We start from the raw sequence: 22299 nt of genomic DNA, 5'->3' as shown, positions 1-22299 counted from the left end.
GTATGCAGTTTGATATATATATATTGACTGACAAATGAATATACTGGAACATTATTTAGCTTAGAAATTGTTAATCAATTTTAAAAATGGAATGATAGGGAAAAATCATGATTTCAGATTTGCATGCAATGTATTTTTAAGATAGTTTATTTAAACAGCCTTGCAAAAATGTCAAAAATGAACCAATCTGTGCAAAACCCTCTACATGCTCGCCCTTTATCATGACGACAGCAATGAAAAAAAAAGAAGAAAAAAAAGAATGGTCTCAACTCTTCAAACACCACCAAGAAATTCACAAAACAGCTCAAGAGGAAAGGTGGCCTTTTGCTGCCATGATCCTGAGACAGCTGGGGTATGCCAACCCAGTACTACAGCATAACTCAGAGCATCCTGTAGAAGCCCTTCTACCTTGCATAGGGTTGGATTTCCCCTTTAAATTAGCTTCTGGAAGCAACTGCTTGTTGGGGAAACCTGGTAGTGCCAAGGAGTAGGAAGGGATGAGTGATGGGGCCCCAGGTTTCTCCCCCCACCACCTTCGGCCTCCAAACAAATTATTGTAGCCTCGCACAAACCTAATCCCATGTTTGCAGACGACTTTAAAAATGTGAAGCAAGTGTAACTGATACAGTGACATCTGGCTGAGTAAGCAGACCCTAAAACAATAGCTCCAAGAGGCTTCAACTTCAACTTAGTGGGGTGTTAATTCACAAATATGATCATTTAAACACCAGCATTTTTAACTATTTCACTGCTGATCAAAAGGAAGAGGAGCCAGGATTATAGTATGAGGATCTGCGTATTCCACTGAGAGCAACAGATCATTTTGTTGCCATGAATAGGTGCCACTTGGGAGAATTTCAACTCTCTCCCTTCCCCCCAGTCTAACCTGGGAAGCCAACAAGGTAAAGGAGAGAAGCAGAGAACTTGCATGGGTATCTGAGCCCCACTGAAGAGAAGCAAAACCCCAGGAGCCTAGCAGAGAACCTAAGGAAGAGCCAAGACTGAGAAGCCTGGAGAATCTGATCCTCAGTGACTGGAGGCCCAGCAGGGCCAACGAGGCATCTGAGTCTCACTGAGCTAAATCTGTGGAAGCTCAGTAGTACACATGCCGTATCTGAATCCCACTAAGATGGAGAACACAGAGATTACCCATGCCACACTGAGAGGCAGCCAAATCCGGTTAGACCAGCTGAGTACGCATTGCCATATTTGTGAACAACTGCACAAGCTACTGTGAGTGGCATCTGATTTAGGCATCTCAAGTGGGTGGGCCTCAGTCTCTGGCTGGAGCTTTGAAAACTCCCACTACCTTTTTCCCCCCCAATTCAACCCCTGCCATTACAGAACCAACATCACATTTTTATAGGGTGCAGGGAACAGTGGAATTCACTGCCACAAAGATGTTTGAGCCACCTTTCAGCACAGGATGGAGAGACAGTTAAGCACTAAAACAGGTTACCTAGAGAGGGTGTGGAATCCCTATCACTGGAGGTTTCTAAGAAGAGGATAGACAAACACCTGTCAGGGATGATCTATGTATACTTAATCTTTCCTCAGTGTGGGGATGGAAGAGAGGAGGAATGGACTATGAGCTCTTGAGGTCCATTTCAGCCCTACATTTCTGTGATTTTATGATCAAGTGCAGCCAAATACAGATTTCATGAATATTATTGGGCCCAAAACCAGCAATCTTAGTCAGCTAATTTATTCACAGCATTCATCTGAGTTATTTTACAATGGCAGTTATAAATATCCTGAAATGCAGAAAAAGCAATATAATCCATTTAAGAAATGTGCCTACAAATTACTTGAGAGGCATTAACTAGATATACATGTGTTTTTCAATTATATGTGAATGTGAACTGCTGAACTGTAATCTTGCCTATTTGTGAGTGTGATTTTTTTATTTATTATCTGAACAAACTCAAAGTATAAAATAACTCTATGAGAGAAAGAGAAGAAAATGTAAGGATGAGAAAAGGGTTGGAAAAGAGATTTACCGGGAAAGACAGTAAAAGACAGCAAGACTAAAGAAAATAAAAAGATGCCCATGAGTGTTTATTGTCAATACACAGCCAAGATGATCCTGCAATGATGCCCATATAGAAAACTGGTGGAAAGAACTGCATAAACTGCCGGTCTAGGAAAGGGCAATACACAGAAAACATAGCAGACTTCAGAAATTTGAAAAGCATTTGGCCTTTATTTTTCAATTGATACAGCCAGCAAATGTAATTAAAGGTCCATATGGGGTGTTTTGAAAATGGGGATACAATACAAGAGTTGCATTCTTGTTTACTTCTAGAGCTATTCAATTTCTGGAAACCTAAAACTGGACATGACAAAAACAGCTGCCAGAAAACTTGAACTCATAAGAGGGACTCCAAAGAGTGGTCTCCCAGAGCCTGGATCACATCAGGAAGGTATCTTCCCTCCAAGGGAGAACAGTGTACTCCCATTCCTGACCACAGGGGCAGCTGTTATACTTGGGGAGTGGTTATACATGGAGACAGAATTTGGCCCTAAAAAAAAAGTCTGCTTCTCAAACGTTTTTTTAGTCCCTTGTTTTTGTTAATTTCTTTACTAAAACTGAGGGCATAAAAACCTGAGCAAATGCTACTTTGTGTGCACAGATATCAGAATACCCAGTTACCTATTTTGCATGTTCAGATGTTATTTTTGCATGTATAAATGGACATGCCCACCTATTTGTGGACATATTTTTGTACACTGTTACTGTATGATATTAATGTTAATAAACTTCATAAAAGTCCACATTTACTGTAATTATTATTATGGAATGTGCATTCCTAGGACAGTTAAGTGCATTTACAAATTCCACCCTATATTAAAAACCTAATGCTTCATGCCCTGCAAGTACTTTTTACCCAACACCCAAAACGAAAATGATCTCCAGCATAACTGGACTCTGGCCATCTTCTGCCCCATTGGACTCTGCCCATCCTCTGCCCCAATCTGGCTTCATGAAGAATGAGAATTATGTGCTCCCACTTAAGAGCCAGTCTGTTCCCCCTGCTGACTGGTCCTAGAGAGAATTTCTTTCATTCTTTGCAAGATACATTTGTTTAGCAATTAAACACATCAGTATTCTGCTTCCAATTCAGAGAGTGAAATACAGTTGGAGCAAATGAGTTTTGCAGATCAAAACATGGGTTGTGAGGAGGACAGAATTCAGCCTTCAAACCCAACAGTTAGATCTATTTATTTCAGTCCTTAGGCAAGAATAGGGCCTTCTACATCCCCTATGTGAAGGTTTGCAAATCTGCATCACTGTGGATTCATTGGCCCCTCTCTGAGGCTCATCTACACTTATAGCGCTGCAGTTGCACCACTGTAGCACTTAGGGAAGATGTTACCCACACCATCATTTATACCACCGTAAGTTTGTAGTATTGACCCGCGCTCAGCTCATGGCTGTGGCCTGAAACTCTCACACCCCCATAATTTCTTCTGCAACAGCATATTTGGGGCAGATGCGTCTCTGTGGCAGACAAGCAAAAACCCCAGGCTCAATAGCTCAACTTGTTATCTGCCCCACTCACCTTTATGCAGGAACACTCTTAGATTTGTGGCATAAAGGGCCTTGCAAAGGCCCTCAGTGGCTGAAGTTCAGTAGTAAACTGAAGAATGCATCAGCTAGATCTGCCCAGAGTGTAGTATGTTCATTACTGTGCAAGGGCCAAAACTAAGGGGAATTTATAATAACAACAAACACTATTAGAGGGAAATTTAAAACGAATACAGAGAACAGTGATTATATTTGATACCTAAGTTAGATTGACAGCAAATGTTGAACTTTATTTTCTCATCACTTTAAAAAGCAAGCAAGCATGAGTTCTGCTTATACAGCAGCAGTAGAACAAACACTGCAGTACTGGAGAAAGACAAACGGAGGGTAAAACTGGTCACAATGGAGGAAATGTTGATGAATGCTTTGCAACACAATCAATCATATTGATTTCTAATTGTATGGCACTTCTATTACACCTTGCACACAATTTCAGGCAGACAGCAATCCACATAGCACAGGAACCCAAGCGCCCTTTGGTTCTGGAAAGTAGATTTAGTCCTAATTTTTGTGACAGATGGAGTTGATAGTCTCACGATGAAAAAAGCGCCAGTTTTTGACAGGCAGCAGACACTGATGCCTCTTGCGGTCAAAGCCCATGTTGCTCTGGAATTAAGGTAGCACTAAAACTAAAAGAAACGCCTAAAAATGCACTCTCTCGCCTACTCTGCAGTGCACACCTTATGCTGTTCTGAACTATGATTATATTTGTTCTTTTAATCATATATTTTCTTTTAAGCAAAGGAAGAATTAAGAGTGTACTGAGACTGCTAATGCATCCACCGACAGTCTTTTTCTTTCAACCAAACCAGGTTGTTTAAAATCTTACTTAATATATTTCAGGCAACGTTTAATAGCTGGTAGATTCCAATAAAGAATTCAAAGAAGCATTTCGGACACATTGGAAATAACATTTCAGTGTTCTATTTGCAAAATCTATTGTTATTAATAATGTGTGCAAGGGGGTAATTGTTTCTACATCCTAGCTGTTCCGTGCATTGACTCACTACAGAAAACCTTCATGCGAATATAGAACGTTGTTTTTTGTTTTGTTTTGTTTTGTTTTGTTTTGAAGGCAAGGGAAGTGCAAAACAGTGACATGGCAAGTGGTCATGCTTAAGTCCTGCAGTCATGATGTTGAGAACAGTAGCGGTAATGGACCAGATTCTGTTCTCAGTACAGTATATCGATGCACTCCCACTGAAGTCAGCAGCATTACACAGATCTTAAAAGAACACTTTGGTTCTTTATGAGACCTAGCCTACATTCCTCGCAGGAAGAATTCTTACTCCCATTGCGAGTGGGAGAAGTGGATTAGCAAATAATGTAAGAACCCTTTCTTTTTTGTATATTGGTATATTTAATAGAATTCTATAATTATTTGGCCTTCTATCAGTCCAATTTATAATGAAATATATTTTACAGTATTTAATAATTTATGCCATGATGTTACATCGGAAGCAACTTCTGTAAACCAGACATAGCTTTGTGACCGCTGAAAACAGAGATGGGTGCAAAGCTCCAAAGGTTTGCCCGATGCAAACAGCTGCAAAGCTGTGTTCTGCAGTAGTAACTGTGTGCTGGAGCCTCCTTAACAGTAGGAGGGGCTCCTTGGGGGCTGCTGTCAATCTCTGTAAGCCTTTCCTTTCAAGCTTTGAATGTGAGCTGCCCACTAGCCCCCCTTTCTCCCGTAGATCGTAAAGAAAAAAAAAGTTTCAACAACAGGCTGAACCAATAGTAAGTCGCAAAGCAGGGAAAGGGGGCCGAGCAAAGGGAGAAAAGTGGAGAAAAGGAGAAAGAGAGCGACTAGCGAGAGAGAGCCCAGGCCGGGGGCATCTGTAAAAGGAGAAGAAGCGTTGCTAATTGTTTTGTTTGTTTGCTTTTCCATGCATGCATAATGAGGCTTGATCAGAGCACGTTGCTGCTGCTCGGAGGCCACTTTTGTATTTAAAGCCTTGCAAAGAAAAAAGATCCACACACTGAGAGCAGAGCAGCTTGCCGGGCTTGTTGACAACAGAAGCAGCATCAATCGCAGAGGCAGAAAGAGAAGGAGACCCTGAGTCTGCTATTTTTCCCCCCCTTTCGCTATTTTCTTGCCAAAAGGGTGGGGATTCCTTTTCCCTTCTTCCCGAAAGTGCTTCAGTATAAGCAAGTGAGCCGAGCCGGGACTGTGAATGGGATCGGAGCTGGCATATGCGGAGATGCTGCGAGCGGAGAGTTAAAAGCTCCCGAGGAAGCAGCAGCAGCAGCTGGGCATTTATTTTGTGCAAAAGGAGAAAAGAAAAGGATCTGCATGAGAAGCAGAGCAGCACCATGAGCTCCCCCGGCGCAGCCTGCAAGCCCCCGAGTGCACTCAGCAGCCGCTCGCCTCGTCCCAGCAGCCCCCAGTTGCACTGATTAACCAAGGGCACCAGCAGCCCCGGCCTGCGAGTGGGTGGGGGCTGTCCCGCAGCCCCGCTGCTCGAGCCTCGGAGGGGCCGCGTGGATGGATTGATGAGGGGACGCCTCATGCACACAGCCGGCAGGAGTTCTGCAAACTTTTCCACGGGCAGCGCCTCCTCCTCCCCGCTTCAACTCCCCTGCAGCCGCCGCCGCCGCCGCCCGCGATGGTGGTAGGTTTGCCCGCTCTGCATGGAGGAGGCGGCGGCCGCTGGTGGCTGTTGCCGGGCGCCTGGCTGTGGCTGACGGTGGTGCTGGGCGCGGTGTCCCCCCCGCGGGGCTTGCTGGTGCAGGGCCGGCGGCTGATCTGCTGGCAGGCGGTGCTGCAGTGTCAGGGGGAGCCCGAGTGCAGCTACGCTTACAACCAGTACGCCGAAGCGTGCGCCCCGGTGCTCATGCAGCAGCACCCGGCCGGCGCGGGGGACGGGGCCGCTGCAGCCGCCGCCTCCTCCTCTTCCTCCTCCTCCAGGCGGCGGTGCCCCAGCCACTGCATCGCGGCCCTGATCCAGCTCAACCACACCCGGCGGGGCCCGGCGCTGGAGGACTGCGACTGCGCGCAGGATGAGACCTGCTGGGCCACCAAGCGCGCCATCGAGCCCTGCCTGCCCCGCACCAGCGGCGGCGGGGCCGGGGCCGGGGGCGCGGCGGGCGGCGGCGGCGGCGGGGTGATGGGCTGCACCGAGGCCCGGCGGCGCTGCGACTGGGACAGCCGCTGCAGCGCGGCGCTGGGCCGCTACATGGCCCACTGCGGCAAGCTCTTCAACGGGCTGCGCTGCACCGAGGAGTGCCGGGCGGTGATCGAGGACATGCTGGCCGTGCCCAAGGCCGTGCCGCTCAACGACTGCGTCTGCGACGGGCTGGAGCGGCCCATCTGCGAGTCGGTGAAGGAGAACATGGCCCGCCTCTGCTTCGGCGCCGAGGCGGGCGGCAACGGGGCGGGCAGCAGCGGCGGCTCGGACTGGGGGCTGGAGGATTACTACGACTACGAGGACGAGGACGAGCCCGGCCAGCGCGGGGGGCGGGACGAGTCCGACGAGCCGCCCGCCCAGCCCGGCTTCCCGGGCCAGACGGATCGCGCCGGCCGAGCGCCCGCCCCAGCAGCCTGGACCTTGCTGGCCTCCATTTTGCTGCTGCTCTAGCGGCCGAGTCGCTCACTCGCTCGCCGGCCCCATTTGCTGGTTCAGGGCGGTCGGCGCCGGCGCGCCCAGCCTCCGCCGTGCTTGGGACACGTGGGGCCCGGGGATCCCCGCTCCCAGACACCCCCCCTCGGATCAGTTTTGGGGATGTGCCCGCTCCCCATCTCCGTGATCGTTTATCCGGGCACGTCCCGCCCCCCCCCTTCCCCAAATACTCTGCACACCCTCCCCCCAGCACCTGCCTGCTGGACGTTTCTCTTAGGCCCTGTGCTGCTGTCCTCCGCGCGGCCCCCAGCCCCCCAGCTAAAATCAGCTTGATGGTGACGATAGCAGTTTATTGGCCTTGTAAACCGGCCCCTGCGCCGTCTGCAGGGGAGTCAGAGCTGGAAGGAGGGAAGCGCCCAGGCCCGTGGCGTGGTTTGGGTTGGTTTTTGCCTGCACTGTGCAATTTGTTCCCCCCCCCCTCCCCCCCCAGCTTGTGCTGCCTGAGCAGCAAACCAAGGCGTTGAAAAGAGGAACTGTTAGCAAAGCTACTGTAGGTTCATTGCCATCGCACCAAAACCACACACGCAAATAGTTGTTTTTTAGCATTTGACATGAAGGTGGGAAACCCGAACTTGCTGCCAAAACTACTGCCTCACTGGTTATCAGTAGCCAACAACTCGAATTCAAGTACCGTTCTCTGTATCACCATTCGCAATATTCACAATGATGCCTGAAGGAGGATTACATTTCGATTGCCTTTAATTAACTGGGGGGGGGGGGAGGTTGGAACAAATTGATGGGACCTCAGCGTCCCCATAACAAAAACTTGCCAGCATCTCTTTTTCCTCAACCTAACGGCAAAAAAATGCAGATTTTTCTCAAGAGTTGTTGGCTGTACTGAACAATGCAACTTTTGTCTTAAAAGAGCTCTGCACTGCCATCTTCGAAAGACACTTTTTAAACTCAAGAACTTGTATGTACAAATAACCTGAAAAGTTATATTGCCTTTAGTCATATCAGGGTGCTGACCTCTGGTAAATCTTATATAAAATGTATTTAAAACTGGGATTTGTTACCAGTCACTCCGCTTTGTAAATAGAATTTTATAAATTGTATGCTTGGGGAATAATTTATTTTTTTAAAAATTTTAAAGTTTTAAGTCTACATCCTATTTGCCAGATAATTGCATTTGCTGTTCTTTTCTGGAAAGGTACAGATTTCATTTTATGTGTAAAGGGATACAAGCAACAATAACTCAGTGAAGTATTCTCTAGAACATCAAATGTACAGTGTATTTTATAGATTTGACGTTAACTTTCTTATTTTGAGAGACTTTATGAACATTGTAGAATTGTATAAATGCATTTCCGAGCTGCCTTATTTTTTATAGAAGGCATAAAAAGTCCTATGTTTTAAATATCTACGGCTTTGTGTATTTCTTAAATGTGTAAATTAGTAAAGAAAGAGTTTTAAATAATGGATGCATGATGATGATGATGTCTAGAGACACTGCTATTGAATGAATTATCAATCCTGTTTGGGGGAAAGGGGAGGAAGGATACAAAATAAATAAATGAAAACAAAAACTCAGCATCTCTCTCTATGGTACTTTAAATAGATGTTAATTACTGTTGTCCTTACTTTAATGAATAATTGGACATAAGTAGTAAACAGGACGTTGGAAATACTACCTTCAAAGACAGTAGTTGATATTTGTGTGTGTTGGCATGGTAACGTACCGGTGCCAGAGCTGTGTAAAACAATTCTCAGTTTGTCTTCCAAGGACACTGCTCCTATATGTGTTTAGAATTATCAAGCCAGCAGCTCCTTTATGAAACGAAGGGATGGTGTTCCCACTGATGTACTACGAATTCTCATATCCATGTAAATATGTTGCGAGATTATGTGGAGGTGACTAGTGTCTCAAGTAGCTTTCACACATATTTAGTTTTATATAGTAAATGATTCGCATTTGCAACAAAATTCATGAAAGTTTGCAAGCCAACTCGCCTTCCTTCACAGTGAAGAGTGAAAAAGTAAACAAAGTGGGGTGATCAACAATTACCAGAACTTGTAATACTGTTCTGAGGAGTTGTTTTGCATTGGGCTGAAGCCTGGTTTTCTGCCAGAGCTACTGATCTACACTCAAACGCCCTTAGATAAATAATTACACTCTTAAGCTGTGTCGAGTGCTGATACACTTGACCTTGTAAATAGAAATGTTTGCAGTAGGAATAAACTCCGGCATTGGAAAATCTTTTAAACATTAACACAAAAGAGGGAACTCAGTCCTCTGGGGATTTGAGTTTGAACCTCGCCAAGCTAGGCACTTGCAAAAAAAAAAAAAAAAAAAAGTTTGTTTATCTTCTATTCATGCTGTTTATTTAAAGCTTTTAGTTTTAAACGCGGTGATTGGAAGGCAAGTCAGAAGTTTAAAAGCCACCACAAATAAACTTTGACTGAGGGGGCGACAGAATAGCAAGATAGTGTCTTTTTTTCATCTTAACTGATCTTGGGAGAAGATAGAGCCACTTCTGTCTGTTGTCAATTAAGAAAACTATAAATCCCAGTTTCTAGGTTCAGTTATTTTAGGGACTTTTGTCATTTCTTTAATTCAGATGGTTTTGCTTAATTTCATTAGGCATTGAACTGATATATACATACAAGCATTAAAAAAAAAAAAAAAAAACAACCCCACCCCCAAATAGTTGTGATGTCGAGCAAGTCTGTGAGTATGGTGTGTGGCTATGAGCTAAATTCGTTTTTTTTTTTTAAAGTCACCTGAACGGTTGAGTAAACTTATTGTTAAAACAAAGCCGAAAACGTTGTTTCTTTAGGAAGAGAACAAAGAGTAGTTGGGAGCCACTTGTAAATGGAATCAGCTTTCTTTGCAAAATGCTGCATTTGCAATCCTGTAGGGATGATCTTAAATATTCTCCCCAGTCCTTTAAGGGATATTCTTAAACATATGTTCAGTTTGCCAACTTCCCATGTCCATGCAGACTATTTTGATTCGTTTTAAGTGAAAAAATCAAGTCCCAGTAAAAGCCTCTGTTTTTCCTCAGTAAGGAGTAAAGGCATTAGCACTAGAAAAGGCCTGATAATTAACTGCTACAATAAACTCAAGACTTGATTTTACAGGCCCCTGTCAAAAGCATCTGCCTGGAATAAATCAACACTCAGCACCACTGGGGAGGGAGGACACCAGTCTTTGTGCTTCCTTCCCTGTAGAAAGTGTACATTGATCGGTGGCTCGTTTTCATTTAAATACACGAAGTACACAAAGTACACGAAGCACAGTGATGCTTGCCAGTGTCTGCTGATGGATCTTTGCCTTACGGAAAGATAATAAAAATGAGTTGGGTTATCAGAGCACATGCTCCTTGCAGAGTGGATCAGCTACACAGAGCGCATTGGCATGTGACCCATGCTACCTGATTCTACAGGTGTTGACGTCTGTCATATTTTCAATTCTCCTGTTAGTTATTCAGATACAGTAGAAGATGGAAGTTTTCGAATTTCTTAAGGGAAGTGGCTGTGGGCATCTCTGGAAGAAGAAAGGACCCCAGTTTCCCTGCTTGAGAGGGATTTTTCCGCAGGACAGAAGGCCCTGCTTTTCTTGGCCCATTCCTGGTGATCTCTTCCGGGGAGAGAAGGAACTCTTTTCCATTTCATGTAAAATAATCCAATGGGTTCAGTCTCCTTTTTATTCCCACTTACCAGGTTTGAATTCTCAGTGACAGTTTATTTGTCTTTGGAGGCACTCCAGTGACAAATGTTTAAGGGAGTGTGGGACAATGGTGGAGAACAAGGAGGCAGTTCATTGAACTGACAGTGACCATACAGTAAATAGAGGGAGATTCAAGCTTCACTGGTTACCCAAGCTCACAGCAAAGCTTTTGTACACAATCACAATAGCCATAACATAAGGTCTCTGTTTATTTTAAACACTATATACCAATGTATGCAGGTGGACATAGGTAACTTGGCAACTAATTATGATTAAACTAAGTTTATCATCAGAAAAAACAAAATCACCGATTTTGGCCAGGGTTGTTTTTTTACAGTCACATTGCAAAGCATGCAGGGTTAGAGTTACAACGTCCTCTATGCTTTATGTAACAATTATTGAATCACTGCATCATTCGTTGCGCACACCTATGTACAATAAATGTGTATTACATGCGTGCGTAAGCCTACGGAAGCTATATATGCATAGAACAAGAAACAATCTATATTGATGTAATGCCAGATAATTCAGTATTAAAGCAATATTTGTCTGGTTTTTGAGTACCTTGGGTTGGGGGGTGGGGGTGAGGCAGAGGGGAGAAGCCAAGATTTACATGAAAAAAAAACCTACTGGAACATATAATCATATTGGCAGTTTGAATCATGGAAAACATGCTCAGCTGCCTTACTTGTAGGAACTACCTCTCCAGTACTGCTAAAAGAGATTCAGATCTGTCCCATGTTGGTCCTGCACACAATACAAATATCACAGAATGCTCCACTGCCGTGTATAGTATACACATGCAAATACAAGTAAAGTAGGTAGACTCAAGGCACAAAACCTTTCCAAATGGAAAGATCAGTGCTCCTGCTCAGGTCTGTCATATAGATTTGTAAGCAGCAAAGTCGAAAGTTACTGTATTTGACTTGAGGCATTGACCGTGGTAGACAGTTGAAAAGGCTCACATTGACTGTCTGAATGACATAAGTAATGCGCTGCTATTAGCATAAATACTTTCTAAGGCATCCATTTAATCAATTTCTTAAATAACAGAATGATCTACTACAAAATAGTGGACTGTATACACTATATTTTGGCACAAAGATGGTCATTCTCCCACTAGTAACCAGGGGCTCTAAATAAATGATTTCAACAATGTTTTATTAAAGGAGGACAAGAGCCCTCGAGCTGCATTAATCGGGGAGAAGTCGAGTGGCACTTTTGTTATGGAAATGTTAAGCACATAATAGTGCAGGCAAACAATGTGGAGCCACTTCATTCTTTCAGCCATGCTGACACCTCTTAAAGAGGAACTGCAGGGAAGGATGTGGGAAAGATTTGCTTTCTGAGGAGGCTTTCAGCTAATATTTTGGAGGGTTACCTCCAAACCACTTTTAGGGTGGATGTAAAGGAAGGGAATCAACAACCAGTGAGGAGAAAGGATTTATGCACTTAACGTTAGTGACACCTCGTGCCAAGTTGAGATACTTTTGACAAAACATTTTATTAAAGTTCTTTCTATGACTTTATTATGAGACAAGTGGATGTTATTCTACGGGGTTGGTAAATCTCTCCGTTGCATATATTATATACACATAAATGATGTAAACACACATCGTAGTATAGAGCTAATATCATAATACACCACAGAGAGAGAGGGACTATGGACAAATGAGAATAGGGTTGTAGGTGGGCCAGGATTAAGTAGATATAGATAAGGATAAGATATAGATAAGGTGCTTAAATATGATCTGGTCAGAGACAGGAAACCAAAGAATGTATTCGAGAAGGGGATGATGCTGAAATGTTAGGAGAGGAAGACTAGTGGTATTTTGGATAGACTAAAGGAGGAGAAAGTACGTTTGGGAGCCCATATATGAGGAGGTGAGATGGCCAATGAATGGATAAGGGTTGGAGAGAGTGGCAAGGGCAGATTTTGCTGACAAAGAGAAAGAAGCAACACAATTTAGCAAAAGACTGGATGAGAGAGAAATGGGAGTAAAGAGATAAGAATTTAGCAGTAGGCTTACAGGCTTGGAAACAGGAAGGATGGCAAGGTTATCAAGTAGAGACAGAGAAAGCAGAGGGAACTAAAAGAAAGGTCAGAAGTTCAGTTTTGAAGAGAATAATTTTGAAATGGCAATTTAGAAATCCAAGATATGCTATAAGACAGTTAGAGATGTGAAACTGTGGTCAAAGGGGTGTAGGAGTACTGAGGTAGACTGGTATCAAGCAGAGAAGTTGATGGTTGAAGACATGGGAAGAGATAAATTCACCGCAAAAGAGTGCAGAGATGAATAGGGAATCAATAACAGAACGTTGAGGGTCAGTACCAGATAGGAAATGTGGAGAGGACATTGACTATTAAAGGAGATTTTGAGAGAATGGTCATTGGTCAATAAAGTAATAAGAAATAAAGTAGAAGAACGTAAGAGAGAACAGTGCTGAGGAGGAGAGAGTGATTAAGAGTTGTAGACCAATTAAGAATGAGGAGGCTAGAGAAGTACTCCTTACACTTAGCTTGAAGGAGGTCATTAATGTCTAGGGTGGAGGGGAAAGGGCAGAAGCCAGACTGCAGAGTATCAGCAAGAGATTAGGAGGAGAGGAAATGAAGGCAGTGAGAGCAAACCCTTCACTCCAGGATTTTGGAGACAAAAGGGAGAAAGGATATAAAATGGTTGTTAAAGAGGGAAATTTCTCCGGGGGGGGGGGGGGGAATGTGTGTTTTGAAGCAAAGAAAAATCAGCCAGAAGTCAGAGAGCAGTTAAAATTCAGCAGAGAGGAGGAATTAGAGAGGATCTTAGGCTGACAGAAGGTAAGATGGAGTGGTCTTTAGGGACAGGCTGAAGTGTTAGAGGCAGAAAGTAGACAATAGAACTAAAAATGAGCAAAGAAGGAGAGGCAAAAATTAGTTATGGAAGGGGAGAGAATGAGAAATCTTGTCTGATGACAATTTTGAATTGAATAAATTAGCTAGGCCCTGGACAGAGAAGGATTAGGTGGAAGAAGGGGAAGGCTGGGTTGGGGACAGGGCTCAAAACCATAATTGGAAAGAGACCTCTCTTCTCCTTCCTTATGAGATATATTTATTTATTTACCAACACAGTATCCGAGTATCTCAGAACATTTAAATATATAGAAACTTCACACTTCCCCCATACATCTTGACATTTTGTATCTTTTTACCACAACGTGCATCCTGAGAAAATATGGTCCTCAATGTCATCCCAAAAAACACACCTCATCATGGAAATGCACATATTGTTCTAGGTATGATCAAAAAGTACAAAAATCAAGCCACATCTGTTTTCAATGCTTTCATTCCTTCACAAACATCTTTTTCTTTTTGTGTAATCATAGAAATGTAGGGCTGGACCTCAAGAGGTCATCTAATCCATACCACCATGCTGAGGCAGGATAAAGTATATCTAGACCATTTCTGACATGTGTTTGTCTAACCATTTCTTAAAAACCTTCAGTGATGGGGATTCCACAAAATAATTCCTAGGGTTCCCTCTACATAACTTGTTCCAGTGCTTAACTGGAACTGACTATAGTTAGTTATAGTTAGAAAGCTTTTCCTAACACCTAATCTCCCTTGGTGCAAACTAAGATTACTTTTTCTTCTACCCTGGGTGGACATGGAGAACAATAGATCACCATTCTTGTTATAACAACCTTTTACAAATTTGAAGACTGGCATTGTGAATTCTAATCGGGTCCTTAGAAGTGCTTACAACCTTTCCCAGTGTTGTGTCATCCACAGATTTTGTAAGCATACTCTCCACTCTATCATCCAAATCGTTAATTAAAATATTGAATAGTACCAAACTCAAAACAGACCCCTGTGGAATCCTGCTTGAGGGTCTTGCTTTCCAGTTTGAAAGCAAACCATTGATAACTACTCTTTGAGAATGGTCTTTCAACCAGCTATGCACTCATCTTATAGTAATTTCATCTAGATCATATTTCCCTAGTTTGATTATGAGAATATCATATAAGACAGTGTCAATGCCTTACTAAAGTCAAGAAACATTATATCTACTGCTTCCCCCCAACCATTAGGTCGGTTATCCCATCAAATAAGGAAATTAGATTGGTTTGGCATGATTTGTTCTTGAAAGATACGTTGGCTATTACTTTATCACCCTATTCTCCAGGTTTGAACAAACTGATGGTTTAATAATTTGTTCCAGCATTTTTTCAGGTGTCAAAGTTAGATAGACTGGTCTATAATTCCCCCGGTCCTCTTTTTTCCCTCTTTTAAAAAACTGGTACTATATTTGTCCTCCAGTCCGCTGGGATCTCACCTGTCTTCCATGAATTCTCGAAGATAATTGCTAATGGTTCAGAGACTGCTGTGGCTGGTTCCTTAAGTACTCTAGGGTGGATTTCATCAGACCGTACTGATATAAGTACATGTAACTTATCTTAATTTTTTCTAATTTGTTCTTTCCCTATTCTGGCCTGAGAGTCTTTCCCCTTGTTAATATTAATGATGTTAAACATCTGGTCACAATTCATCTTTTTAATGAAGACTCAAATAAAAAAAAGCACTAAACACTTCAGCCTACACATTCCTTCATCATTCTCTTACTTGTAATGTATTTATAGAACTTCTTCTTATTGCCTTTTATGTCCCTTGTTGGGTGTAACTCATTTTGTGCATTAGCCTTTCTGATTTTGACCCTACATGCTATTCTGTTATACTCAGCCTTAGCAATTTTTCCTTGTTTCTACTTTTTGTAGGATTCCTTTTTGATTTTCAAATTCTTAAAGAGCTCCTGATGCAGCCACAAAGGTCTCGTTCTACTCTTCCTATCTTTCCTCTGTATCAGAATAGTTTGCTATTGTGCCTTTAGAAACTTCCAGCTATCCTGACCTCCCATTTTCCTAAGATTTCCTTCCCATCGAACCATGCTCACCAGTTCCCTGAGTTTGTTGAAGTCCACTGTCTATCCTGCTGCTTTCATTCCTTCTTTCTTTAGATTCATGACATCTGTTATATTGTGGTCATTTTCGCCTAAGTAGCTTTCCAACTTCAGATTCTCAGTGAGTTCCTCGTTCTCTGTCAGAATCAGGTGCCTGAAAATTGGCAGAAAATAGCCATCCCCTTGTTACTTCCTCAACTTTCTGAAACAAAAAGTTGTTCCCCAACCCATTCTAGCATCTTGTTAGAAAAACAACATGGCAGGATGCAACTAACAGATATCTGGGGAAAGTCCTCCATTACCAAAATTATTCAATTACTAGTTGTTATTCAAATTTTAGCATAATTTAATTTTCATTCTTCTGGAATTGAACCTATTTATTGATATTCCTAGGCTAACACACATCTCTGCTCGTATTATTTACAAATGGCAATAAGAAACACAAGTTGCTTGTCGCACAGAACTCAGCACCACATACACAAATATCCACATCGGATTTCTTGTTATTGAAAAGTAAATTAAGGTAAAATGCTAAAGAGCCTTAAAATAGGAGCATGAAAACATAAGGTTTGCCATACCAGATCAGGCCACTGGTCCAGGAACTCAGTCATTATAAGTCTTATCCACCTAGATTTTTTTCAGGAAATCTCCCACCACTGCAAGTAGCTCTACAGGTACTAGCAATGGTGGAAGTGTTAGTGTAGACATGGTCATGGTGTTTTACCATCATGGCATCTAACTCTGAAATGCAGTACATAGGGGAATACTCCTTCCTTCAGCAATCATCTTGTGCCCTGAAACATATGGGTGTAGCTACAAAAAGGCTGTAAACCAGAATATTTAATGTTAAGGAGTTTACTTTCATAAATTTAATCAATTGGCAGAATCATACAGTTTAAGGGGCCACCAGATCATTTAGTCTGATCTCTGTATCACAGGCCACCACCACCACCCAGAACCCATGCACTAAACCCAACTACCAAAATTAGACCAAATGATTAAAGCCCACAGGAGACTAGATAGTTATGTGCCACAGGCAGAGAAGAGGAGGGACTGAGCTGTACCAATGCAGAGGCGGCCCTCCTCGTCACTTCAATATCCTGGAGTTATGAGGTCATTCTAAACTTGTTTAAATATTTTTGGTATCACATTTTAGTGACTTTCAATGGAATGTGTGACCCTAATTCCCTTAGGTACTTTTGAAAAATCTCACCATAAATTCTTACGCATCTAAAGGTATTGGCATGTATGTTGTGTATTGGTAAACAGGTACAAGGAGAAGAAAAAAATAACTGGATTTATCCCTGTATGTCATGATCTCTTGCCTTCTAGTGGCTAGAGGCCTCGAAAGAGTATACACATGAGTGGACCTGAGCAAAGAACCACAACAAATAATTTACTCAACAAATTTAGCCTTTATTTATAGTATAAAATTCCATTTTCAATTACCCATGTCTAGATTGTTGTAACTCTCCTGGTCTGAAAACAACAGGATGCATTATTTCAGTTCCTGGTCTGACTTTTTTATATTAAGAAAAGATTCAAGAAGAAACAGCGGCTTGGAAATAATGAGGTTAACTCTGCGGGGAGATCTAGAGTATCTAACACGACTCATAGTGTGACCAAGGCATTTTTGTGTTGAGACACTGGGCATGTTAGAATTCAGTTAAAGAAAACAATTGTTATTAGACACAAGTGTAAGCATGGTCTGAGTGGCACTCTACCTGCTCAGCCAGCGAAAGGGGGGGCTTTGTATTTACATGAGTACAATTAAGTACTCAGCATGATTGCACAATATCTGCATAAGCACACCAGGTGCTAGGCATGATGGGAAATGGTCTGTATGGCTGGTATCGTGTTACAAATCACTTTTGTGTTAACTGCAGTGGTAATGAAATGTTGTCCTTCGATGGTATGAACAAATGGCAGCAGAACTGTGCTTAGCCTGTTCTGATGAAAAATTCACTCTCATCTAAACAGGACTCAACAAGGATGACATACGGATGCTCAAGCATTGTGAAAGAAGCAGGGAAGGGTTGGGGAATCTCCTGCTGAGGCTGCGCTAGTCCTAGTAAAGGGCTACTCTGCAGCTATCTGGTCCCACTGTTAAAAGGTAGAATTAATTATTTCTCTTGGAGTCTTTTGTTTTGTTAAAAGCAGAGACATTGCTCCTGGGTAAGTAGAAGGTTTTTCTATGAGCTTAAAGCTGAAATTCACTAAGAGCTGAAATCACTAAAGGAACTGGGAAACCTTGACTGAAAGCCAGCAGCGGTTGGCGCCTGCAGACAGCAGGAGCAGCAGGGATGGCGCCTGCAGATGGCGGGAGACAACAGACGGCAGTAGACAGTCGGCGCCTGCAGACGGCGAGGCCCGGAGGTGGCAGGAGACAGAAGCAGAGGGAGCCTGCAGGTGGCGGCAGCCTACAGCGGTTGGATGTCTGCAGGCGGCAGGTGCAGCAGAAGGGACCAGTCAAGCCCGCGCCTGGCTCTGCAGGAGCCAGCAGAGAGGACTGGTGGGGACCCACAACGGAGAGGTGGGCAGTGCAACTACAACGGTCAGTAAGGCAGGGGAAAGCAAGAAAGGAGAGGCAAAGGACATGCCCCACATACTCTGGGGTGAGGTTGGGGGGTTCAGCTCCTTGCGTTAATCAATTCTGTTTGCACTGTTTTCCCAAACCAGTGCTGTGTTACGTCCTTCCTTTTATTAAAAGGTTTACTTTCCACACTCAGACTCTGTGCTTGTGAGAGGGGAAGTATTGTCTTTTGGGGGTGCCCAGGCAAGAGCGTGCAATTTCCCAGGTGACTGGGTGGGGGCTAGAGCCGGTTTGGGTTGTATCTTTGACAGAACTCTTAGACATAGAACCCGGCCCCTTTGCTGCTGCTGGCTCTGCCTGGCAGAAGGGTCACAAGTTATTTCTCTAGTGAAGACAAAGTCTCAGGCAGGGAGAACAGATAAGAACAGTTAGGGAATTTTAGAGATAATTTATCTGTTGGGCCGTACAGGCTTTGCCTCTGGCTTCATTCCTGGAAAACTTAGGCTAAACTAAGATTTACTGACTGGATGTAGAGTTTAAATGTAATTTTCTATCATCACATTCACAAATTACTGTAAGGGTGCTCTGGCCTATGGGACGGGTGTGTTCTGAGTTTTGTCTGACTTGTCTAAATGTTTCTGTGCTAACAAAGGCAAGGGGCTTTAGGAGCCATGCTGCTCATCCCATATTAAGCAGCATGCCAACCTGTACAAAGTACGCCTCCAAACACACAGCCATGCCACCTTAAATTCACTTGCTGCAAGCAGTAATGGGAGCAAAGCTCGTTCTCAGAATGCTTTCAGAAAGTGGACACAAAAGGAGCTAATGGAAATTTAGTTTTAAGCTTGAGCAAATCCTTGCAGAAATGTTTTTGCAGTATTCCCCCAGCTCTACATGTTATCCAAGGTTGCCCACACTGGAGCCCATAAGCCAAATGTGGCCCACTACTGTTCAAATGAAGATAGACAGTTTTTCTTGGAGTTGTAGACCTGACTCTTCAGCTTTGCCCATTAAGCAAAGACAGCTGAGAGGGGAGCAATAAAAGAGCACTATGCAGACCCCCAATCTGGACCTGGTTTTAAGTCAGCCTTAACCCCAAAGTAAGGCCTAAGGGCTGCTTTAAACTAAACCTGCTTCTCATTGTCCTCTGAGGCTGTTACTTCAGTGCTGAATCAAAATGTGCTCCAGCCATTCCCCTCCTAACGCTGGAACTTCTCCTATACCAGGGGATTAAGTGGGGCATGGCATATAACGAGCTATGTCAGCTTCTCTGTGAATCTTGTGGAAGATTCTTTCACAATGGTGCAGCTTAAATCCTGGCCCATAGTCTGTTCTGGCAAGACCTACATTAAAAGGATGGCTGCAGTAAATCAGATACAGCCTTTGGACTCCAGAAATGTTACTAATATGACATGATCAAAGCACACTGAAGTCAATAGGACTCCTTGCATTAACTTCAGTTGTTTTTGGTTTGAGCTCATGGTCCTTAATTAGGCAAAATTTACAGCATAAACAATTCTGCAATTAGCTGGGATGGTTGTTTTATTTTGTTATTTTCCCCCCTTTAGTTCAATTGTCACTTCTATATTCTGCCTGAGCATTCATTTAAAAATGGAGCAGAAATGTAAGTGCTGGATATAAATTAATCTGGAAATAATTAATGTATAACTATTTCATTGTCTTTTTTTGGTTCTATATGATGATATCATAAATATTAACACAGTAGCTCATGATAGATATGAATTTTAACATTTGAGTTAATGAGAGTACATTAGTACCGCAAAAACATTGGTGAAAACATCAAGACTCGAGGCCAGAATAAAAAGCAATGAAACTGAAAATCCCGTTTTCTGGGAAACTGTGACATAAATTGTTCACATTACAAAATAATAGGTAGCTAAGCACTTGGCCAACAAGGCAATCTGATTTGTGGAGGAGAAAACTATCATTCTTATTAAAGTTTCAAAATACTAAAACCGTAAATTCTTAGAAGAGGTCATGATTTCAAAGCTAATTTAATCTTTTACATGCTTGTAGTTCTATTCTATTATATATTATACTATTCTGAAATTCCTTGTGTAATACAGAGGATACACAAACACACACACTTGCAAAGAAAAATCATTAATGCCATACTAAAGCTGGGTCTTTAAATACAAAAACCCAAACCAACCAACCAAAAAACAACAAACAAACAAACAAACTAAGGAAACCTTTGACTAAAAGGTTGACTTTTTAAAAATAACTACTTATAAATAACTGTGGCTGAATGTTTACTGTGAAGGAAATGTAATAAACTGTATAATATATGAGCTAGACTTGCTTTTTTCTAGGGTTTTCTATTCTCCCATTTGTTTCAGCTTTTTGTTTAAAAAAAAAAAAAAAAAGAAGAAGAAGAAGAAGAATGTGAAAGACACGGTTTCAGAAACACACTGCCAGTTTAAGAGGATACAACATGCCTATTAATAATTGTATTACTCCTCTATTATTGTTAAGAATAATGAAGGAATGGGAGCGTTGGCCGCGAGCTGAATTTATCCTGAAATGTTTTCAATTAACTCTTGGCACCGGCAGGAAAGCTTCAAACCTTTCCCATGCTGAAATATGGAAAATCTGCAGGGAACATCTCAGCAGGAGTGGAATTTCATTAAAACAAGCACATCATAATTCAACGACTTCTGCACCCTCTTTAAGCCTTTCTATTGATAAGGAGTCCGAGGCGATTTTTATGGATTTGCAGAGAGAAATGATTTCATAAGATCTTTTCAGAGAGTTTGTTTTGGCCTAGGCTGTTGAGTTATTATCTGCTCTCTGATGAAAAAATGGTAAGACATTTGGCATAACTGTGACTACTAGATAAGAGGCAGAACTGACGAGACTTTAGAAGAGACTTTATCCTTCAGGCAACTCCTTTCTGTAGTCGCTGTAGGAACTGACTCCACAACTGTTTTTCCCAGATCTTTTAAAACTGAAATGCCATTGTAACCTGCACTTTTGAATGACTCATCTGGAAAGCAAAAATATATACTTAAATATCCTTGTACATATACATTTAACTATATGTATCTCTATGTAATAAAATTTATATCCTTGTTTCCACGACAAACAAAATTATCACCTGTGTTGGATTTATGAAGGAAATCTTTTAAAGGATGGGGAATATGCAACATTTGTTCAATCCAAAGTACCTGCTTTGTAGTTTATTTCCTGCGCTTACTGTTCTCTCCCCTTCACCCTTTTTACTTCCTTGAGGTGGTCAGTGGTGTCTTGTTAATGATGCATCCAGGGAGTCAGGAAAAAGAGAGAGAGAATTGCACATTTAAAAAACTACTGGCATCCATTATTGTACCGGAGACAAAACAAAGACCCAAGTGCTTTTGTGAGTAAAACACAAGAATAGGTGTAAGGAGATCTGGGATCTGTATTTGGTTCTGCGACCATGAGAACTTTGACAAGTCATTCAATTGTCGCCTCAGCTTCCCTGTCTTTAAATGGTGATAATAATTCTTACCTATGGAAATGGATTTCAACTTTTTCCACCACCTGGAACTCAAAAAACACCCAAGTTTTCTTGATATCTCCCACCCAACCACACTGTCATGTACCTGATATAGCCTGGGTACAGAGCTTCCTTTATAGAGAGATACTAGAGATGTGACTTCCATGAGATCCTTTAATGCACTGCCAAGTATGGCTGAGCTATTCTCAGGTAAGGTATGTTACACACAGCACCATGTAATGGCAAGTACAGTTTAGCATTCCATTATAACCCCCCCTCCCCCCCCGTTACATACCTATCATTTACAAATTTTTACAAAATGTATTTTGTATTTAAAGTTCAGTATATTAGTCCGTCAGCTGTCTCTGAATCATACTGGCTTTCTAGTTACACAAGCTGACCATATAACAACTTGGTCATCCAGTTGTCTGTTAGTTGCACTGACTGCTTGTGGTCA

At 42.4% G+C, this 22299-nt stretch overlaps 1 protein-coding gene across 1 annotated transcript; it reads left to right on the top strand.

Moving 5' to 3' along the window:
• Nucleotides 1–5246: 5246 nt before the first annotated feature.
• Nucleotides 5247–8740, top strand: GAS1 (growth arrest specific 1). The gene has a single exon (XM_067568611.1). It carries the CDS (start codon nt 6196–6198, stop codon nt 7165–7167), a length of 972 nt encoding a protein of 323 aa, XP_067424712.1. The 5' UTR covers nt 5247–6195; the 3' UTR covers nt 7168–8740.
• Nucleotides 8741–22299: the final 13559 nt, after the last annotated feature.

The sequence above is a fragment of the Emydura macquarii genome, unplaced genomic scaffold (assembly GCF_026122565.2).
Source record: "Emydura macquarii macquarii isolate MOO-44397 ecotype Brisbane River unplaced genomic scaffold, CSIRO-AGI_Emac_v2 contig_2897, whole genome shotgun sequence".
NCBI classification, from domain to species: Eukaryota; Metazoa; Chordata; order Testudines; family Chelidae; genus Emydura; species Emydura macquarii.
Note: the sequence above shows the minus strand (reverse complement) of the source record. Positions and strands in the feature narration are given on the sequence as shown.